We start from the raw sequence: 21,132 nt of genomic DNA on the forward strand, positions 1-21,132 counted from the left end.
AAAACCACGAAGGCTGGATTATTGAATTTATCGAAGGCAAAGTTAGATTTTTGATTGTCAACACTTATGCTGGACAAATAGGAATGTCAAGTAGAGGCCACAAACAAAATCAGACATGAACTTACTGAATGGTGTAGCAGGCCCAAAAGGTGAGGAGCAAATAAACTGGAGGGGATCTGAGGAAATATTTTTTCATGCCAAGGGTGGTAGATATATGGAATGTGCTACCTGAGAAGGTGGAGGCGGCAAGTACTCTAGCAACATTTAAGCAACATCTGTAGGAGTACTTAAAAGGCTAGGACATAGTAGGCTCGGGACCAAGTGCAGGTAAAAGGGAGTGTTGTAGTTGTGTTTGTTGGTCAGCATAGACATGATGAGCCAAAGGCCCTGTTTCCATGCTGTATGGTCTACTCTTGCTCTGAAATCTTACAGTCCTAATTTAAAATGAAAGAGATTAGATTTAATGGAAACAAAATGTTGAAAATTTGGAGGATTAAAATTTAATATCCTAAAATATGTTTAAGCGACAGCTACCAAATGTCAGTCATTAGATGGGCACACCAGTACTATTAGTAATCTCAAAGTTTTCTAACAGTCCAATTCCATAAAACTATAAACGTTCGCAGAAGTGCAGCATCTACTGCCACGCGAATGTAGCCAATCACTCCCAGTGGCCATTTTCCAATTAAGCCGTCTTGTGTTTTACATAAATGTAACCTTGTCCGACATACAGAAGACAACCGTGTCACAAGATATTTAACGCTTTATTCTAATCTTTGCGAATGAGATGTACAACTATTAAAATAACACTTGGCCAAATTTTAAGTTTAGCTATTTTTCCACTAAAAGTAAGCTTGGACGAAAATATTAAAGCAAAATCGCCTTGGCTACTCTTAGGGTCGGAGTTTAAATGTTGTACAGTGAGCAGTATCTGTTAATATTTTGTCAATTTCAATGTATTGTATAACCGCCAAAACAAAAACATGATTTTAGGTAATAAAGGCATAAGCTGAGGCGACACACAAATACTGAAGCTTCGCACTTATTCGTTGAATATTAGAAGCAAAGGGGTATGAAAGTTTCAACTGCAGTTCAGTGAAGTCGGAAAAGTTAAACGTGGGGAGGCAAAATATAATCATATCCGAAAAGTGTGCAGCACAAAACTCATTGTTCAAACGTGCAATCTGTATTAAATCATGAAGTAGGATCAGGAGAAAGGAAAGGTATACTGTATTACAGATAAATCCCCTGCTAGTTAATACGCTCGCGTCACTTGACGGATTTTAAAGATCATGTTGATTCACCTCCCGTGCAACTTAGTTTTTTAAAATTCACTTTCAGCATTAGTTTCTGTTTAATGCAGTAAAAGGATGGCCGATTTTTTTTCTTAGAGATTAAAAAGACGTACCCACTTCCTCCTGACAACTTCAGGTAGTGACTGTTTAAGCCTGGCTCGATATGACACTTACCACTCTCACTGGGTGGGGGTGGATGGACTGACACTCTCCTTCCTGTTTAACAACACATCTTGATGGAGATCTCAGCCCATCAGAAGAGTGAAGAGCGGCGGCGAGTTAATAGTGAACGTCCTTGTTGGAGGCGGCCAGCCGCCGCCAATGGGGTTATTCTCCGCTTTCCTCGGAGGCTGTTGCCGCCGCTGGATTTAGTCGGCGGAGGGGGGAATGTCCGTGTAAGGAGAAGCAGCAGGTCGCACTGGCTGGCTGGCTGGCAAACGTCTAGATCACTCCGCTCGCAGATCACTCTCCACACGGCAGAGACACGGTGCGAGGAGAGTAGGCACACACCATCCCCCCCAGCAGCAGCACCATCATCATCACCGCCGCTGCTCCTGCCGCCACCGGCCTCATCACCGCCGTGACGTGAGCAAGGCCGCCCGGGTGACGCCGCGTACCCCTTTGTGACGCGGGCTCGGCTAAGCCGCCGAACTGTTTACCGTTAACGCTCGCGTTCCGTTCTCCTCGCGCCGCGCCGTTCCGTTCCGATTGGGAACCACAAGCAGCGCCACCCGGAAATGAAAGCACAGAGGAACTCTCCACGTCACTGCAGAACCCTGCTGAAAGCTGATGTCTTTATCGCTCAATACTTCCCTTCAGGCGTTCACAGATTCCTGACGGACTTCCAACATTTCCTCTCTTTTTAATTTAAGATGACCAGTTTAGTTTGTCCTTCTCTCAGCAGATGGGATATTCACAATTCAGCCCTCAATTCTACAGATGCACACGTCAAAAACAGGTATACAAAAATGCAAACAGTTCATCGCTGTCACTTCAAATAAAAGGTGACAGTGCCTTTAAAGCCGAAAAAAAATCTTAGAAGTGTTTGAAATCCAAAATAAAAACAAAAAGTGCTGGCAATAAGCATAATAAGGTTTATTATTATCTGTATAATAATAGACATGAGAGTAAGCATTGGAGACGGAGTGACATTTTGATTATAAGAGGATAAAGTGTAGAATTAGCTGCTTAATATAGGAATTTAGAAACAAGATTCAGCAATTCAGCCATTTGTTGTTCCACCATTTAATGCGATCATATTTGATTGGGGAACTATCTCCATATATACACCTTTGTTCCATATCCTTAAGTGCATATGGTTAACACATATCTAATAATCTCACCTTTAAATTAGCACTTAACTCAACTTCAGCTAAAACTTGTGAAAGACTATTACAAATTCCTACTATCCTTTATATGTGGGTGACCACACTCTCAGGCAATATTACCAACTTCTATATGTAAACAATGGAAATAGTTTCTCTCTATTTGCCCAATTAGATCCTCTCTGAAAACTTTGATCAAATCACTTTTAATTTTATGAATTCCAAGGAATATAATCCTAGTTGTACAGAAAATGGTAGCTACTGTAAATCTAAAAATAAAACATCCTGGAAATGCTCAACAGGACAGATATCATTTGTGGGGAGAGAGAAACAGTTAATGTTTCATTTCCTTTCATCAGAACTGGGAAAAGTTTGAGACGTAACAAGTTATTGAACAAGTGATAGGGGGAAAGAGTTGGAAAAAGATATGAGGTATTGAATTACAAAAGAGTTTGTGGTCTAAGGCCAAAGGTGGTGGTAATGGGAAAAGCAAACAAAAAGGATGCATCTGGAGAAGTCTTTCACTAATTTGTCTCTTTTTAATTTTCTGGTGATAGGCCATGAACCAACAGACCAGTGACTCCCAAAGCTTACTTCCTCATATCCTATTTCCTGTTTCATTTTTCCTGTGTCTTTGCACCACCAATTCTTTTATCACTTAATCTCTACTCTCCTTCACCCTCTACTGTCCTTACCTTTGATTTCTTTTTCTCACCATCCAAGACACAGTTTATTTTTCACTTGTTAAAAATGTATTTGTAAAAATCTTTTTGCTGTTCAGAAGAAGCCAGCAACCTAAAATATAAATGCTAAATTTCTGTTCACAAATGCTGCCTGACCAGAATTTCATGTTTTTGTCCCAGTTTGAGTAATCTCATTTCAAATTTCAGCCTTGGACTTTGTCATCATTCTGGTAAATCTATACTATATTTCCTCCAAGGCTAATAAATCTTTCCTAAGTTGTACTCAGCATGGGACATGTCACTCTGGGTGTGCTGTACCCTATGTCACTTATAAGCTGTAACAAGACATGAGACAGCGTTGGCAAATAGAATTAAGGAGAATCCAAAGGGCTTTTACAAATACATTAAGGACAAAAGGGTAACTAGGGAGAGAATAGGGTCCCTCAAAGATCAGCAAGGCAGCCTTTGTGTGGAGCCACAGAAAATGGGGGAGATACTAAATGAATATTTTGCATCAGTATTTACTGTGGAAAAGGAGATGGAAGATATAGACTGTAGGGAAATAGATGGTGACATCCTGCAAAATGTCCAGACTACAGAGGAGGAAGTGCTGGATACCTTGAAACATTTAAAGGTGGATAAGTCCCCATGACCTGATCAGGTGTACCCGAGAACTCTGTGGGAAGCTAGAGAAGTGATTGCTGGGCCTCTTTCTGAGATATTTGTATCATCAATAGTCATTATCTTAGCCTGCTGGACACACTTTCCTCATTCCTGAAGAAGGCTCATGCCCGAAACGTCGATTCTTCTGCTCCTTGGATGCTGCCTGACCTGCTGCGCTTTTCCAGCAACACATTTTCAGCTCATCAATAGTCACAGGTGAGGTGCCGGAAGATTGGAGGTTGGCAAACGTGGTGCCACTGTTTAAGAAGGGCGGTAAAGACAAGCCAGGGAACTATAGACTGGTGAGCCTGACTTCGGTGGTGGGCAAGTTGTTGGAGGGAATCCTGAGGGACAGGATGTACATGTATTTGGAAAGGCAAGGACGGATTTGGGATAGTCAACATGGCATTGTGCGTGGGAAATCATGTCTCACAAACTTGATGGAGTTTTTTGAAGAAGCAACAAAGAAGATTGATGAGGGCAGAGCAGTAGATGTGATCTATATGGACTTGAGTAAGGCGTTCAACAAGGTTCCCCATGGGAGACTGATTAGTAAGGTTAGATCTCATGGAATACAAGGAGAACTAGCCATTTGGATACAGTCCTGGCTCAAAGGTAGACGACAGAGGGTGGTGGTGGAGGGTTGTTTTTTAGACTGGAGGCGTGTGACCAGTGGAGTGTCACAAGGAACGGTGCTGGGCCCGCTACTTTTTGTCATTTACATAAATGATTTGGATGCAAGCATAAGAGGTATAGTTAGTAAGTGGAATCGCAGGTAGATAGGATCGTGAAGAAGGCGTTTGGTATGCTTTCCGTTATTGGTCAGTATTGAATACAGGAGTTGGGAGGTCATGTGGCTGTACGGGACATTGGTTAGGCAGCTGTTGGAATATTGTGTGCAATTATGGTCTCCTTCCTATCGAAAGATGTTGTGAAACTTGAAAGGGTACAGAAAAGATTTACAAGGATGTTGCCAGAGTTGGAGGATCTGAGCTACAGGGAGAGGCTGAACAGGCTGTGGCTGTTTTCCCTGCGTCGGAGGCTGAGGGATGACCTTATAGAGTTTTACAAAATTATGAGGGGCATAGATAGGATAAATACACAAAGTCTTTTCCCTAGTGTTGGGGAGTCCAGAACTAGAGGGCATAGGTTTGGGGTGAGAGGGGAAAGATATAAAAACACATAAGGAGCAACCTTTTCCACACAGAGGGTGGTATGTGTATGGAATGAGCTGCCAGAGGATGTGGTGGAGGCTGGTACAATTGCAACGTTTAAGAGGCATTTGGATGGGTATATGAATAGGAAGGGTTTGGAGGGATATGGGCCGGGTGCTGGCAGGTGGGACTAGATTGGGTTGGGATGTACATCTCTATGACTCTATGAGTTGAGAAAATTGGACCTGGCAGAGAGTTACATTTACGCTACCCTGACAAAGTCTCCAGTCCATTGTAGTTAGATTTCCAGAAGTTTTGCTTGAATGCTTGTGGAACTGGCATCAAGGGGTCAATAATATTTTTTGACAGTCCTCCCATTGAATTTGGAGAATAAGGCAGAGGCATTATTGGTCTAATTTCTCTAGCACTCTTTTGTGCAATTGATGTACAGTCCAGCCTTCGCTGTGGTGCAGTAACTAATGACAATTGTTCGGTACATGATAAACATTTGTTGACTGCCAGAGGTCTTTGTTGTCAGATACTCACTAGTGTAGTTTGTTGAAGCCTGAACACCTTATCTAGTGTTGATTTCCTCAACAATGGTGGCAGCTAAAGTATGGGAAGTACTGAAAATATTTTTAAATCACTCCTTCAACATTCAGTGGAGTGTTTGAACGATCAGGTTTGTATTCACACACGTTTTGTTTTGGCAACATTCAGGGACAACCTGATCCCATGAAACTCTAATTTAAGCAGAGAGAGCTGAAATGACAAAAAGAATAGGTTTGAGGACATGATTTGGAGATCCCGGTGTTGGACTGGGGTGTACAAAGTTAAAAATCACACAACACCAGGTTATAGTCCAACAAGTTTAATTGGAAGCACTAACTTTCGGAGAACCGCTCCTTCATCAGGTTGTGTGATTTTTAAAATCATGGAATTCTTGAAACAATTCAGTAATCACTTGGTACTATTTCGGTTAATGAATTATCAAGTAAACATAAAAGCATATAAAGTTCACGTTAATTGTTGCGAGAAAAGTCGCCATAGAATGCTCTATTACTAGGGAGAGACGACTAGTGGTGGTTTAACAGCGTCTGCTCAGTGAGCCACCCAATTCCACTTTCCGTTTTAAATTCCCTCCAGACTATGCGAAACGACGCAGTGCGCATGTCTGTTTCGCCAGGAAGGCGTGACGTAATCGCGCACCGGATCGTTTCCTTGGTTTCCGGGAAACGTGAAAGGAATGGCGGCCTTGGTGTCGCCGGTGGCACTGGTGGCATCGACCCCCACCAAACCTCGGAGCAAGAAAAGGCCGACAAGTCCGGGCAACAGCGGGGGTATAGCTGCAAAGAAGAAGAGAGTAGGGCAGGTATTTGTGAATGATGTGAATCACGAATGCATTAAAGGGAACGCCCAGGCATGTGAGCAAATAGGTTAAACTAAATCAACATTACTGTATCACTATAATGATTATATGGCTACAGCGTGTCAGAAATGTACACGTACGTAGGTATGAATAAAGAATGTAAGCTTCTAGAAGCCGTGAGAGTTGAAGCACGGTGATGAACATTCTTTTTGCACTTGGAAATACATCATATTCTGTTAGCATTTCGTCATGTGAAAGAAGCATTGAATAGGGTGTTATAAAGTTAGATGTCTTTGGATTGAACATAAAACAAAAATGCTGGAATGCTCAAAGTCAACAAGCATCTATGGAGGGAAACAGTTTCGACCTCTTACAGTCTTCTGTCGTTAAACGTGAGATCATCCCTTTCATTCCCTCAAAATTTTTCCCTTTTGCTTGCTGACAAAAAAAGACTGCTAGTTAAGTGAAATCTTGATTTTAAAATTTCATCCTCTTGTAGGTCAGTGACATTTTGTTTTAAAATGGTCTTAGTGACATCTTATATTTACGTAGTATCTTTGACAAAATAAATTGTTGGCAGGAGAGTAGCTGAGTTGATCATGCACAGTCATGATGGGCCAAAAAGTCAATGGCATGGAGTATATTCTTGCAGAAGTGGGTGATGGGAGCTCTAATCTGTACTCAAGTCAATAATGTGATCCTTCTTTATTTACAGCTGAACAGTCAAAGTTAATGATTTGAATGTGCACTTTTTTTTCCATCTAGAATGTTGTGTTGGATACTATTGGAGAGAATCAAAGTTTGGCTACAGATTCCAGTCCAGGGCATGGAGAGCCTGCAGTAAAACCTTTGATATTTAAGAATCCAAATTTTATTGTAAGTATTTTATTTTACCTGAAGTGGTGAATTCCTCCCCCCGCCCCCCCAACTCCAATAATTCAAAATGTGTTTTCAAGCCATCATTGTCAATCAGTTTTTATACTGAGATTTCCCAGAAATGTAAAGAGATCTTGTTTTTAAAAAAAAACATTGACCCATTTAGCAAATATCTGTAACAACAAAGGTATCATCGCAGAGCAATGTAATGGTAGAACAGCTTGTTCATTTTGCAACATGAAATGTAATAGAAGAAAGTAGTTACTCTAATTCTGTTTAACCCAAAATATGAATTTTAACATGCTGACATGTACTATGATTTTAGAATTCCCTGGCAGCTTCAAGGCTGGAGTCGCAGGTAGATAGGATAGTGAAGAAGGCGTTTGGTATGCTTTCCTTAATTGGTCAGAGTATTGAATACAGGAGTTGGGAGGCCATGTTGCGGCTGTACAGGTCATTGGTTAGGCCACTGTTGGAGTATTGTGTGCAATTCTGGTCTCCTTCCTATTGGAAAGGTGTTGTGAAACTTGAAAGGGTTCAGAAAAAGATTTACAAGCATGTTGCCAGGGTTGGAGGATTTGAGCTGTAAGTAGAGGCTGAACAGGCTGGGGCTCTTTTCCCTGGAGTGTTGGAGGCTGAGGGGTGACCTTATAGAGTTTTACAAAATTATGAGGGGCATGGATAGGATAAATGGACAAAGTCTTTTCCCTGGGGTGGGGAAGTCCAAAACTAGAGGGCATAAGTTTAAGGTGAGAGGGGAAGAATATAAAAGAGACCTAAGGAGCAACCTTTTCACGCAGAGAGTGGTACATATATATGGAATGAGCTGCCAGAGGATGTGGTGGAGGCTGGTACAATTGCAACAGGTGGGACTAGATTGGGTTGGGATATCTGTCAGCATGGACGGATTGGACCGAAAGGTCTGTTTCCATGCTGTACATCTCTATGACTCTAAAAATGAACTCATCAATTGAACCAGAAGAAATAAGTACCTAATTACAATTCTAAAATAGTGTATACCTAACTTTTTTTCTTTTGCTTGAGTGAAGTTCAATGGTTTCTATGTGTGTGCACATTATTTGTCAACAATATTTTCTGGTTGAAATTTCGCTCAATGTAAAGGATGTGAAGAAAAATAAGATCTCAGCAAGAAAAGTTTGGGCCTGAGAAAATAATGGATCTTTTTTCAAAGTAAATGTACAAGGTGAAAAGAGTATGAAATATTTAAATTAGGTGGCAGAAAAATGGGTGCAAAAATTGATACGTGGTGGGATGAGAATATAGTATGGCCAGTGGGATTTAGTGGAAATGTCATATCGTTAAACCAATGTTCCCTGACACCTGGGATGCCAGTTGACATTTCCAAGGATAAAGAGATCCCCAGTTTTCAAGGAAGCGGTAATTCAAAAAAGACTTGAAGTTTTTCTTTTATTACTTATGTCTGACTATTATTTATTGATTATCCCTAGTTGCCCTTGAGGAACTTGCAGGTGGTGGTGCTTCCACTTATCTGCCATCTCTTTTTCTAGATGGATGTGTTCATGGCTTAAGATGCTAAAGAACTTTGAGTTTCTGTAGTGCATCTAATAAATGGTACATACTGCTGTTGCTGAGTGTGGGTAATAAAGTTTATTTGTAGATGTGGTGCCAATCAAGTAGCTGCTTTATCCTGGATGGTGTCAAGCTTATAGAATGTTGATGGATCTGTATTCATCCCGGCCCGATTTATAACTTGTGGCTGGTGGACATGGGAACACTACCACTTGCAAGTTCCCCTCCAAGTCTCTCCCAATCATGACTTGGAAATATATCACCGTCCCTTCACTGTCGCTGGGACAAAATCCTGGAATTCTCTCCCTAACAGATTGTGGGTCAACCTATTGCAGCGGTTCAAGGAGACAGCTCACCAGCACCTTCTCAAGGAATGGGCAAAAAATACCAGTCCAGCCAGCAAAGCCACGTCCCATGAATACATGAATAAAAAGAACCCAAACACTTATCAATCTTCAGCTTCAAAAATGTACTCAGCACCACTTCTCTCGTGATTGCAATTTTCCTGAGTTCCTTTCACCTTTTTTATATCCTGATTTACAGCCCTGTCTGGGATGTTATTGTCTACGATGTTGTGAAGACTTGGGTAAATAGCTGTTCAAAGCATGTGCCATTCCTTATTTTTGATTATTAATTCCCGGTCTCTCTTTCTATGGGACTGATGCCCACTTTGTTAATGCTTTTCTCATCTTTAAATATTTATAGGAAATCATAATATCTGTTCAAATATTTCTAGCTTGCTTTCCCTTGAATAAATCTTTCCCTCTAATTTTATTTGTCATTCGTTGCTTTTTTATTTTGTTCAATTTTCTGACGACAAATGTCACATGATCGCCATTAGATTAGCCTTTTATTCTGGAATTTTATTGAATGTGATCATCTACATTGGTGGGATTCATGCCCACACCACAGAACATCAGCCTGGAGTTTTAAATTGCTAGGTCAGAGAACTGGATTGTTGTGCCACCACCTCCCTGGATGGGAGCCTGTGACTAGTTCTCATTCACTTTGAAGTGAAAGCCAGAGCGTTCAGGAATGAAATTGGAAAACGCTGACTTTGCACAAGGGATAGAACTCTCTTTGGCCAATGGCATTTGTTGCTAGATGAGTTAATTTTTATTCTGTGTTTGATAAATTTCTTTTAATCAGAGGTATCGAGGAATACAGGCCACAGGTGGGTGTGTAAACATGTATCAGATGTGTTGCTCCACCATTCAGTGAGACTATGTTCTTGGGAACAGTGCTGGTGGGGAGGAGCTTTGCTGATGATTCCTAACCTTTCCATTATATATTTGCCGTTGGCTTTTTTTTTTACTTTCTGTTGGTGCAGAAATGGCGTCAGTGTGACGGAGGCAGCTTGATTGCTGGTGTTACAGGTTCATGGAATTGTAGCTCCAGTGCAAGAATGAACATACAACAGCACTCTGCATTTATTCAGTGCCTGTAACATAAGAAAGTGTCCCAAAGCACTTCAGGAGCCTGGCTGTAGGGAGGGAGGATCATGTAACAATCAATATTACTATCCTAGGGACTTAAAGGAGGTGACTGCAGTAACAATAGATGTATTGTAATGTTCCAAAATTTCTTTGATTCTGAAACTGTCCCAGTGGATTGGAGAACTGCAAATCTTATTCAAGAAAGGAGTTGGCGTGGCAATACAACCACGGAGCTGAACACCGCCTCCACTTCCTCAGGAAGCTAAGAAAACGCAGCATGCCTATGAAGACACTTATCGATTTTTTTTTTTATATAGATGCATTATAGAAAGCATCCTATTCAGTTGCATCATGCCTTGGTATAGCAACTGCTCTGCCCGGGAGTGTAAGAAACTATAGAGAGTTGTGAACACAGCCTTGTCCATCACACAGGTGCTGCATTTTGGGAAAGCAAGTCTTAGCAGGACTTGTACAATTAGTGGCAAGGTTCCAGGGAGTGTTGCTGAACAAAGAGTCGCAATTAGATAGGATAGTGAAGAAGGTGTTTGCTATGCTTTCCTTTATTGGTCAGAGTATTGAGTACAGGAGTTGGGGAGGGCATGTTGCGGCTGTGCAGGACATTGTTTAGGCCCCTTTTTGGAATATTGCATACAATTCAGGTCTCCTGATGTTCTGAAACTTGAAAGGGTTCAGAAAAGGTTTACAAGGATATTGCCAGGGTTGGAGGATTTGAGCTGCAGGAACAGAGTGAATGGGCTGGCGCTGTTTTCTCTGGAGCGTTGGAGGCTGAGGGGTAACCTTACAGAGGTTGATAAAATCATGAGGGGCATGGATAGGATAAATAGATGAGGTGTTTTCCCTGGGGTGGGGGGAAGTCCAGAACTAGTGGGCATGGGTTTAGGGTGAGAGGGGACAGGTATACCTTTTTCACACAGGGTGGTGTGTGTATGGAATGAGCTGCCAGAGGAAAGGGTGGGGGGATGGTACAATTACAGCATTTAAAAAGCATCTGGATGGGCATATGAATAGAAAGGGTTTGGAGGGATATGGAGCTGGAGCTGGCAGATGGAACTTGATTGGGTTGGTATATCTGGTCGGCATGGACAAGTTGGACCGAAGGATCTGTTTCCGTACTGTACATCTCTATGACAGCGTTTGGGGGTCAGGTAGGAAGTTGGGTGGTGAGTAACTTGCTGCAGTATTCCTAGCCTATGACCTCTTGTAGCAACCATATTTGTATGGCTAGTCTAGTTCAGTTCTTGGCCAGAATGTTCATTGTGGGGAATTTGGTAATGCCATTAAAGTGGTCATTTAAGGGACAATGGTTCAATTATTGCCTATTGGAAATAGCTATTGCCTGGCATTTGTGTGATGCAAATATTGCTTGCCATTTTTCTGCCAACCCTGGGTATTGTTCCAAAACCTGTTGCATTTTGGGCATGACTGCTTCAGTATCTGAGGAGTCGTGAATGGGGTTGAACTTTGTGCAATTATCAGCTAAAACTGTTTGGGCATTAGACACTACTATGAGGAACTCCTGCAGAGCCGAAGATGCCTGGCCTCCAACAACTACAATCATCTTCCTATATGCCAAATATGGCCCCAACCAGCAGAGGGTTTTCCCTGGATTCCCATTGACTTCAGTTCTGCTAGGGCTTCTTGATGTTGCACTCAGTCAAATGCAGGCTTGATGTCAAGGGCATTCACTGTCACCTCACTTCTGGAGTTCATTTGTTTTGTGCATGCTTGAACCATGCTTGTAATGAGGATAGAAGCTGAGTGGCCATGAATGAACCCAAATTGGGCATCACTGAGCAGATTACTGATGAACAGATGCAGCTGATTGCATTGTTGATGACACTTTCCATTACTTTACTGATGATTGAAGGTAGATTGATTGCAGGGTAATTGTCTGGGTTGGATTTGTCCAGCTTTGGGTGGATGGAATATACTGGGCAATTTTGCAAATTTTCAGATAGATGTCAGTGTTGCAATTGCACTGAAACAGCTTTGCGAAGTGTGCGACAAGTTCTGGAGTACAAGTCACAGTAATATTATAGAAATATTGTCGGGCCCATAGTCTGTCTTCAAGGTAAAAACAGGGTGGAGGGAATATGACCATAAGCAGAATTCGGGCATTTGGCCCATTGAGCCAGCTCTGCCATTCGATCATGGCTGATATGTTTCTCAACTTCATTCTTCTGCCTTCTCCCTATAACCCTTGATCCCCTTACTAATCAAGATCATATCTATATCTGTCTTAAAGGCACTGAATGACTTGGCCTCCACAGCCCTCTGTGGCAGAGAGTTCCACAGATTCACCACCCTCTGGCTGAAGAAATTCCTCCTCATCTCAGTTCTGAAGAGTCTTTCATTCACTTGGGAATGTACTCTTGCTTCCTACTCTCTTCTTCTAATGAAACATCTCCATGTCCACTCTATCCAGGCCTCTCAGTAGTCTGTAAGTTTCAATCCGATTCTACCCCCTTCCGCCATCCTCCTGCAATCCATTGAGTACAGACCTAGAGTCCTCAACAGCTCCTCATATGACAAGCCATTTATTCCTGGGATCATTCTTGTGACACACTACTGGACCCCAGTGGTTTTTGAGATTTTTCTAGCGATTGTTACAACCGACTGACTCGACTAAAATGGCCGGGCAAATCAATCATGTTGCTGTAGGTCTGGAATTAGGCCAGACTACATTAGGATAGCAATTTTCTTCCCTCAAGGGCATCAGTGTAACCCCAATAGGTTTTCTTGAAAATCGACAATGGTTTCATGGTCATCTTTAGACTGATATTTCCAGATTTTATTTTAGAAATTGAATTCAAATTCCACCATCTGTTATGGTGGGTTTTGAACCCTGGGCCCCAGAACATTATCTGAGTCTCTGGATTAATAGTCTATCACTCCCCTCCTCCCCTTTCAGGATTTGGTGGGTGGTGTTGCATGGGGCTGTTCTTAATTGGTGCAGTAGTTTGTTTGGTTAATTCCAATAACAAATCAGATTACACCATTTCAAAATGTGACGCACCAGTGCAGCGGTCTGCGTCCAATGTCATAGGTGGACAAGTGACATTCGGACACATGAGATTGAGCAATAGCGGGTCTGTGATAAGAATGATAGTGGTAGGAGATTCACGGCGTGGGGTATAGACCGGTGTGTATCCATCTGTACATTCGACTCTAGGTAGTTGCCTCTCTGGGTCCAGGGTCAAGGATGTCATTGAATAACGGGTGTAAGGTATACTGAAAGGGGAGGGTAAATACTCAGAGATCATGGGTCACATTGGACCAGCAACATAGGTAGAAAGAGGGATGAGGTCTCACACCAAGAATGTTTGGAGCAAGAAAGCAGATTAAAAAGCTGGATGTCAAAAGTTGTAATCTCCAATTAATCTGTGACATATGCTAGTGAGTGTAGGCAGTTGGAACAGGTGAATACATGGTTGAAGAACTGGAGCAAGAGGGAAGGGTTTAGATTCTTAGATGTCTAGATCACAAGGTTCATTTCAACCTGAATGGGAGCAGCATCCTTTCGGGAGGCTTGCCAATGTGATTGGGGGATTTAACCTAATTTGGAAGTGTGGGCAGCGAAGAAGGTTACCTTGGATTACCATAAGACATAGGAGCGGAAGTAAGGCCATTCGGCTCATCGAGTCCACTCCACCATTTAATCATGGCTGATGGGCATTTCAACTCCACATACCCGCATTCTCCCCATAGCCTGTAATTCCTTGTGACATCAAGAATTTATCAATTTCTGCCTTGAAGACATTTAGCGTCCCAGCCTCCACTGCACTCTGCGGCAATGAATTCCACAGGCCCACCACTCTCTGGCTGAAGAAATATCTCCGCATTTCTGTTCTGAATTTACCCCCTCTAATTCTAAGGCTGTGTCCACGGGTCCTAGTCTCCTCGCCTAACGGAAACAATTTCCTAGTGTCCACCTTCTCCAAGCCATGTATTATCTTGTAAGTTTCTATTAGATCTCCCCTTAATCTTCTAAACTCCAATGAATACAATCCCAGGATCCTCAGCCGTTCTTCATATGTTAGACCTACCATTCCAGGGATCATCCGTGTGAATCTCCGCTGGACACACTTACAACGGTATCTTGAACAGGTGGGCCAATGGGCTGAGGAGTGGCAGATGGAGTTTAATCTAGATAAATGCAAAGTCCTGCATTTTGGGAAAGCAAATCTTAGCAGGACTTGTACACTTAATGGTAAGGTCCTCGGGAGTGTTGCTGAACAAAGAGACCTTGGAGTACAGGTTCATAGCTCCTTGAAAGTAGAGTCGCAGGTAGATAGGATAGTGAAGAAGGCATTTGGTATGATTTCCTTTATTGGTGAGAGTATTGAATATAGGAGTTGGAGATCATGTTGCAGCTGTAAAGGACATTAATTCAGCCACTATTGGAATATTGTGTGCAGTTCTAGTCTCCTTCCTATCAGAAAGATGTTGTGAAACTTGAAAGGGTTCAGAAAAGATTTACAAGGATGTTGCCAGGGTTGGAGGATTTGAGCTATAGGGAGAGGTTGAATAGGCTGGGGCTGTTTTCCATGGAGCGTCGGAGGCTGAGGGGTGACCTTATGGAGGTTTACAAAATTATGAGGGGCATGGATGGGGTAAATAGACCAAGTCTTTTCCCTGGGGTGGGAGAGTCCAGAACTAGAAATAGGGTGAGAGGGGAAGGACATAAAAGAAACCTAAGGGGCAACCACTTCACGCAGAGTGTGGTAAGCGTATGGAATGAGTTGCCAGAGGAAGTGGTGGAGGCTCCTACAATTGCAACATTTAAAAGGCATCTGGATGGGTATATGAATAGGAAAGGTTTGAAGGGATATGGGCCAGGTGCTGGCAAGTAGGACTAGATTAGGTTGGGATATCTGGTCGGCATGGACAAGTTGGACCGAAGGGTCTGTTACCATAGAAGAAGTATTGCTAAGTCATTTGAGAAGGTAGTGCAAATATAGTCAAATTAAGGCACAATGGAGCATGGCAAAGCTGGATTGCATTTATTTTAATTCAAAGAGTGTTGCAAGTAAGACAGATGAGCAGCAACTACTTGCAGGAAAGTCCACATCAGAGAAATGGGAGACATTTATTGGGTAATAGTGAGACTTCAGGACCAATATGTTTCCATAAAGGTGAAGAGTGGGAGCAACAAAAGTGGAGAACCCTGGATGTCAGCTATCTGCAGGATTGGATAAGAAATAAAATGCTTATGAGAGGTACCGGAGGCTCCAAACAGTGGATATAGTGTGGGAGTTAGTTAAAAAAGAAATTTTGAAGAGCAAAGAGGCAGCATTTTAAAAAAAACACTGGAACTAACATTCAGGAAAATCCAAAGATATTTTCTAAGTATATTAGGGGCAAGAGAATAACCAGGGAAACAGTTGGGGCCGCAAGAGACCAAAGTGGAAATGTCTATGTGGAGCTGGAAGACATAGCTAAAGTTTTAAGTAGTGCTTTGCATCTGTATCACAGTAGAGAAGCATGATGCAGGTCTAAAAATCAGGGAGGGAGACTGTGATATACTTGAACTAATTAGTATTAAGTGGGAGGTGTTTTTAGCAGTTTTAGAGGCTTGAATGTGAATAAATGCCAGGTCTAAATGGGATATATCCAAGATGTCTGTGGGAACCAATGGAGGAGATTGCAAAGGCTCTGGCATCAATTTTCAAATACACTCAGGCCATAAGGGAGATGTCAGAGGACTGGAGGACAGTTATTGTGGTATAATTATTCAAGAGGAGTAGTAGGGAATGACTAGGAAACTGCAGGCCAACGAACCTAATATCTGTATGGAATCTATTGAGGGCCAAAATTAATCTCCACTGGAGAATCAAAAGTTAATCAAAGTTAGTCAGCATAGCTTTGTAAGGGGAGATCATGTCCAACAAATTTGCATTTTTTTGAGGATGTATCTAGATGCGCATCTAGATGTAATCTACATGAACTCCAGCAAGATAAGGTCTTGCATAGCAGGCTGGTTAAGAACCTAAGAGTCGAAACGATTCTTGGCAATTTCTCAAGCTGTTTGCAAAACTGGCTTCGTGGCAAGGAGCAGTTGGTGATGGTCAAAGGGTGTTTTTGTGACTGGAAGCCTGAGTCGTATGGTGTACTACAGGATTTGATGCTGCATTCTTTGTTTGTGTATGATAATGATGTGGAAATTTAATATAGGAAATATGATCAGTATATTTCCAGATGCCGCAAAAGGTAGTATGGTAAATAGCAAGAAGGAAGCCCTTAGACTCATGAATGATATAGACGGGCTGGTCAGATGGACAGAATAATGACAAACTGCATTTAATGCATTTTGGGAGGGCTAACAAGATAAGGGTGCACACATTGAATAGAAGCAGCTTAGGAAATAGAGGATCTGAAGGACTTTGGTGTACATATGGATAGGTAGATCAGGTAGTTAAAGATACTAATATGGGAAACTTGCCTTGATTAATCAAGGCCTTTAATGCAAGACTAAGGGAGTTATGCAGTGATATAAAATATTAATTAAGCCGCAGCTGGAGTACCAGGTACAGAACAACCTTGGTTATCTGAATTTTGGATTATCCAAACAAGATTTCAAGGTCCTGTAAACATTTTTATTTAAATTTAAGTAAAAGCACAGCGAGAGCAGGCAGCCTGGGTAGGCGGTGGGTGCAGGAACAGCATTGCCACGGGAACCCTATTCCTGCTATTGCCACCGCCGCGGGAACCCTGATCAGTAATCTGAACAAAATACGCCCTGCCCGTCTTGTTCGGATAATCAAGGTTGTTCTGTACAGTTCTGGTCGCCACATTAAAGGTTGTGATCACGTTAGACAGGCTGCAAATGGGATTCACCAGGACATGGCCTTGACTGGAAAAACTTGACTATGAAGAGAAACGAGACAGGGCAGGAATTATCTTCCTTAGAGCAGAGTAGGCTGTTGAAGGATTGGATTTGAGCTGCATAGACACAAATGGGACAAAGCATTTCCTGAGAAGCAATAACTAGGGGACACTGTTTTAAAGTAAGGATTATGTCATATAGAGGAAGTTTGAGGAATGCTTATTTGGAACTTATTTTCTGAAAGGGTGGTACAGCGGGTACCCTCAACATTAAAGAACCATTGAGCTGATCACTTGAAATGCCATAGCATACAAGGGTACGGTCTAAGTACTGGAAAATGGGATTAGAATTGATGGATGTTTGATGACTGGCATGGACTGAAGAACCACCTTCCATGCTGTAAAAACCGACCCTATAACTTTGTAAATTTTGAAGCAATTGTGTGGATCCACAATAGTGAAAGCCATTTTAATTTTGTTTTGTTAATCTATTATCAAAGTTAAATGGAAAATTTTAAAGGCAAGACACTATTCAGGACCAGGTGCTTTTTTATCACCCCCCCCCCCCCCCCCCCCCCCATCTATATTTTCAAGTTGTTGTATGTTCTGCACAGAAATCAGTGATTTTAGGTGGTACTCCTTTACAGTTTGGAAGACGTTATTGTCACGCCATGTACTCTGCTCAAAGGCAGACTGCTGGTCCTTTGTTTGCTGATGCTTCACGCTGAATTGCTTTTTTAGTAGGTTTTGTTAATATTGGTCCGAAGAAGGCATTGTCTAATATAAATCCATTAATTTTATTGAGGGTTTACTAGATTAGAAGACAATCAGGCACTGGGAAAGAATGCCAGCAGCTGATTGGTGCTGTATAGTGTTACAATCATCAGTTCAATGTACTGTCAAGAATTAATGTGTGTGTGACATTTTCTCACTGGTACATTAATGTTTTTCAGCATGCTGGGTTGAGGGCATTGTTTTTAACTGGAGAGCATTTTATTTTGCTGTACACTAACCAATGAGTATTTAATGCTGAAATTCATTGTGAGGAAAAGAAATGTTAAATTCTTAATTTTTCTAAATGCAAGAATTCTTGAAATGATGTTATAAACGAACTATTTAAAGAATATTTGATTTTAGCAGAGTTACTTGGCATTGTTGAAGAATAGGTTAACGCTCCTTGAATATGATGTGGAGGTGTCAGTGTTGGACTACGATGGACAAAGTTAAAAATCATACAACACCACGTTACAGTCCAGTAGGTCTATTTGTGGAAGGACTACCTTTCGGTGTGCTGCTCGTTCATCAACTAGCTGTGGAGCAGGATCATAAACCACAGAATTTATAGCAAAAGATTACAGTGATTTTTGAGAATTTCAGCTCAGGATGTAAGTTTGTTCGCTGAGCTGGAAGATTTGGTCTCAGACACTTTGTCACCATGGAAACTATGGTTGGGTTTTATAAAACCCATCTGTATTACCACTATCCTTTTGGGATGGAAAACTGCCATTCTTGTGAGGTTGACCCTTTAAAACGGCCTAGTAAGTCATTCAATGGTATCAATTGCTTTAAGTCTTAACAAAAAAAGGAATATAATCAGTCAGACCACCTGGCATCACCCACCTAGTAGCTCAGTATCATCACTACTGATTAAGCTGATTGCATACTGTAGGACATGGCTAGATCATAGAGTGTGATGAGGGAACTGGCAAAATGAAAAAGCATCAATCCCCCTGCCATAGATGCACCTGTCCATTATAGTATTAACAAGGGTGACAACAGGGCAGTCCTCGTAGAGACAAGGTGCTGTCTTAACATTTGAGGATGTTCTCCATCGTGTTGTGTCACCTTGCAGAATGGTATACGCTTTGAACGCATCTAGAAGCTCAAGACTAGCCATCCATGAGGCATTGTGGGAGATTATCAGGGGAATTGTACCCCAATCCTATCTGCAACCTTATGCCTTAGCATGTCCTCATCTTGGCCATTTCTACCAAGCCAGGGATCAACAATGGAATGTACAAAGCTCTCTCTCCAGGAATAGCATCAGGCTTACCTAAAAATGAGATATCAACCTGGTGTAGCTACAAAACAGGGCTACTTGCCTGTTTAAAGAGCATTAGCAGCAAAAGATAGACAGGACTAAATGGTTCCACAGCTCTTGCATCCAATCTAAATTCTGTAGGCCTGCCATGAATGATGGTGCTGAAAATGTGTTGCTGGAAAAGTGCAGCAGGTCAGGCAGCATCCAAGGAACAGGAGAATCGACGTTTCGGGCATAAGCCCTTCTTCAGGAATGAGGAAAGTGTGTCCAGCAGGCTAAGATAAAAGGTAGGGAGGAGGGACTTGGGGGAGGGGCTTTGGAAATGCGATAGGTGGAGGGAGGTCAAGGTGAGGGTGATAGGCCGGAGTGGGGTGGGGGCGGAGAGGTCAGGAAGAAGATTGCAGGTTAGGAAGGGGGTCCCTCCCCCAAGTCCCTCCTCCCTACCTTTTATCTTCGCCTGCTGGACACACTTTCCTCATTCCTGAAGAAGGGCTTATGCCCGAAATGTCGATTCTCCTGTTCCTTGGATGCTGCCTGACCTGCTGCGCTTTTCCAACAACACATTTTCAGCTCTGATCTCCAGCATCTGCAGCCCTCACTTTCTCCATGAATGATGGTGAACAGTTAAACTGCTCACTGAAAACAAAAGCTCACAAATGTCTACAATGGATGGTTCCCAGCACATCAGTGCAAGAGATAAAGCTGAATCATTTAGAACAGTCTTCTGCCAGATGTGCCAAATGGATGATCCATTTTGACCTCCTCCAGAGGTACCTAGCATCACGGATGTCAATCTTCAGTCAATTCAACTTCACGTGATATCAAGAAACAGCTGGAGGCTTTGGATACTACCAAGGCCATGACCCTGACAACATTCCAGTAATAGTATTGAAGACATATGTAGAAAATAGCCCAGCTATTTCCTGCACACCAAAACTCAAGACAAACTCAACCTGGATAATTACTGACACATCCTACTCTGCTCTCAATCATCAGATGGAAAGGGTCGTCAACAGTGCTTTTGTGTAGCACTTGCTGAGCAATAATATGGTTGACTCTTAATTGCCCTCTGGGCATTTAGGGATGGGCAAGAAATGGTGGCCTAGCCAGTGACATTCACGTCCTGTGAATGAATAAAAGAAGAATCTAACTGATGCAGTTTTTTTTCTGCCAGGCTCACTCAGCCCCTAAACTCATTGTAGCCTTGAGTCAAACACTGACAAAAGAGTTGAATTCCTGAGGTGAGGTGAGAGTCACTGCCCTTGTTACCAAGGCCACATGTGACTAAGCGTGGCCTTAATGAACCATAGTAAGTTTGGAAACAGTGGACAATACAGTTCAAATTCTCCTCCGGTTCAAGTCATACTCAGCACGTAGGAAAATGGTTGTAGTTGTGGTTGTTGGATGTCAGTCATCACACCTCCAGGATGTCTCTGGTAGTGTTCCTCAGCATTGTGTCCTCGGCCCAACCATCTTCAACCGCTTTATTAATGACCTTCCCACTGTCATTAGGTCAGAAGAGAGGATGTTGATTGTCCAATGTTCAGCATCATTCGTGACTGCTCATAGACTGACACAGTACTCTCATACGGAACCAAATGCAGCAAAACCTGTACAATATCCACATTTGGTACAACAAGTGGTAAGAAGTATCCATATCACAGAAGTGCCAAATAATGACCATTCCTAACAAGTGAGAATCTAACTATATTCAGTTGCATTACCATTACTGAATCCTACACTATCGGCATTCTGGGAGTTAATATTGACCAGAAACAGAACTGGATGAGTCATATAAAAACTGTGGCTATATGAGCAGTCTGACTAGGAATTTGCTACTTTCTCAGTTTAGTTTTCACTTGAATCAATGTTGATGCAAAAATGGATACAGTA

The 21,132-nt window shown here is 42.1% G+C and overlaps 2 protein-coding genes across 6 annotated transcripts in view; one reads left to right on the forward strand and one right to left on the reverse strand.

Annotated features, from left to right (window-relative positions):
* galnt1 (UDP-N-acetyl-alpha-D-galactosamine:polypeptide N-acetylgalactosaminyltransferase 1) overlaps window positions 1-1,901 on the reverse strand; it is a 154,136-nt gene extending 152,235 nt beyond the window's left edge. The window contains exon 1 of the mRNA XM_043690049.1: window positions 1,470-1,901. The gene's annotated coding sequence lies outside the window, so the exon portion shown is untranslated. The remainder of the gene's footprint in view (window positions 1-1,469) is intronic.
* Window positions 1,902-1,920: 19 nt separating this feature from the next.
* The window catches only part of ino80c (INO80 complex subunit C), a 67,450-nt gene continuing 48,238 nt past the window's right edge, over window positions 1,921-21,132 (forward strand). For 2 of the 5 annotated variants that reach the window (XM_043690054.1, XM_043690053.1), the window contains exons 1-2: window positions 6,297-6,492; window positions 7,255-7,365. In XM_043690054.1, coding sequence (XP_043545989.1) covers window positions 6,367-6,492; window positions 7,255-7,365 — 237 coding nt within the window. In that variant the 5' untranslated portion in view covers window positions 6,297-6,366. Of the gene's footprint in view, window positions 2,254-6,296; window positions 6,493-7,254; window positions 7,366-21,132 lie in introns of those variants that run through there. The other 3 variants (XM_043690052.1, XM_043690055.1, XM_043690051.1) reach the window with 3 other exon arrangements.

This window comes from Chiloscyllium plagiosum, chromosome 5 (genome assembly GCF_004010195.1).
Source record: "Chiloscyllium plagiosum isolate BGI_BamShark_2017 chromosome 5, ASM401019v2, whole genome shotgun sequence".
NCBI classification, from domain to species: domain Eukaryota; kingdom Metazoa; phylum Chordata; class Chondrichthyes; order Orectolobiformes; family Hemiscylliidae; genus Chiloscyllium; species Chiloscyllium plagiosum.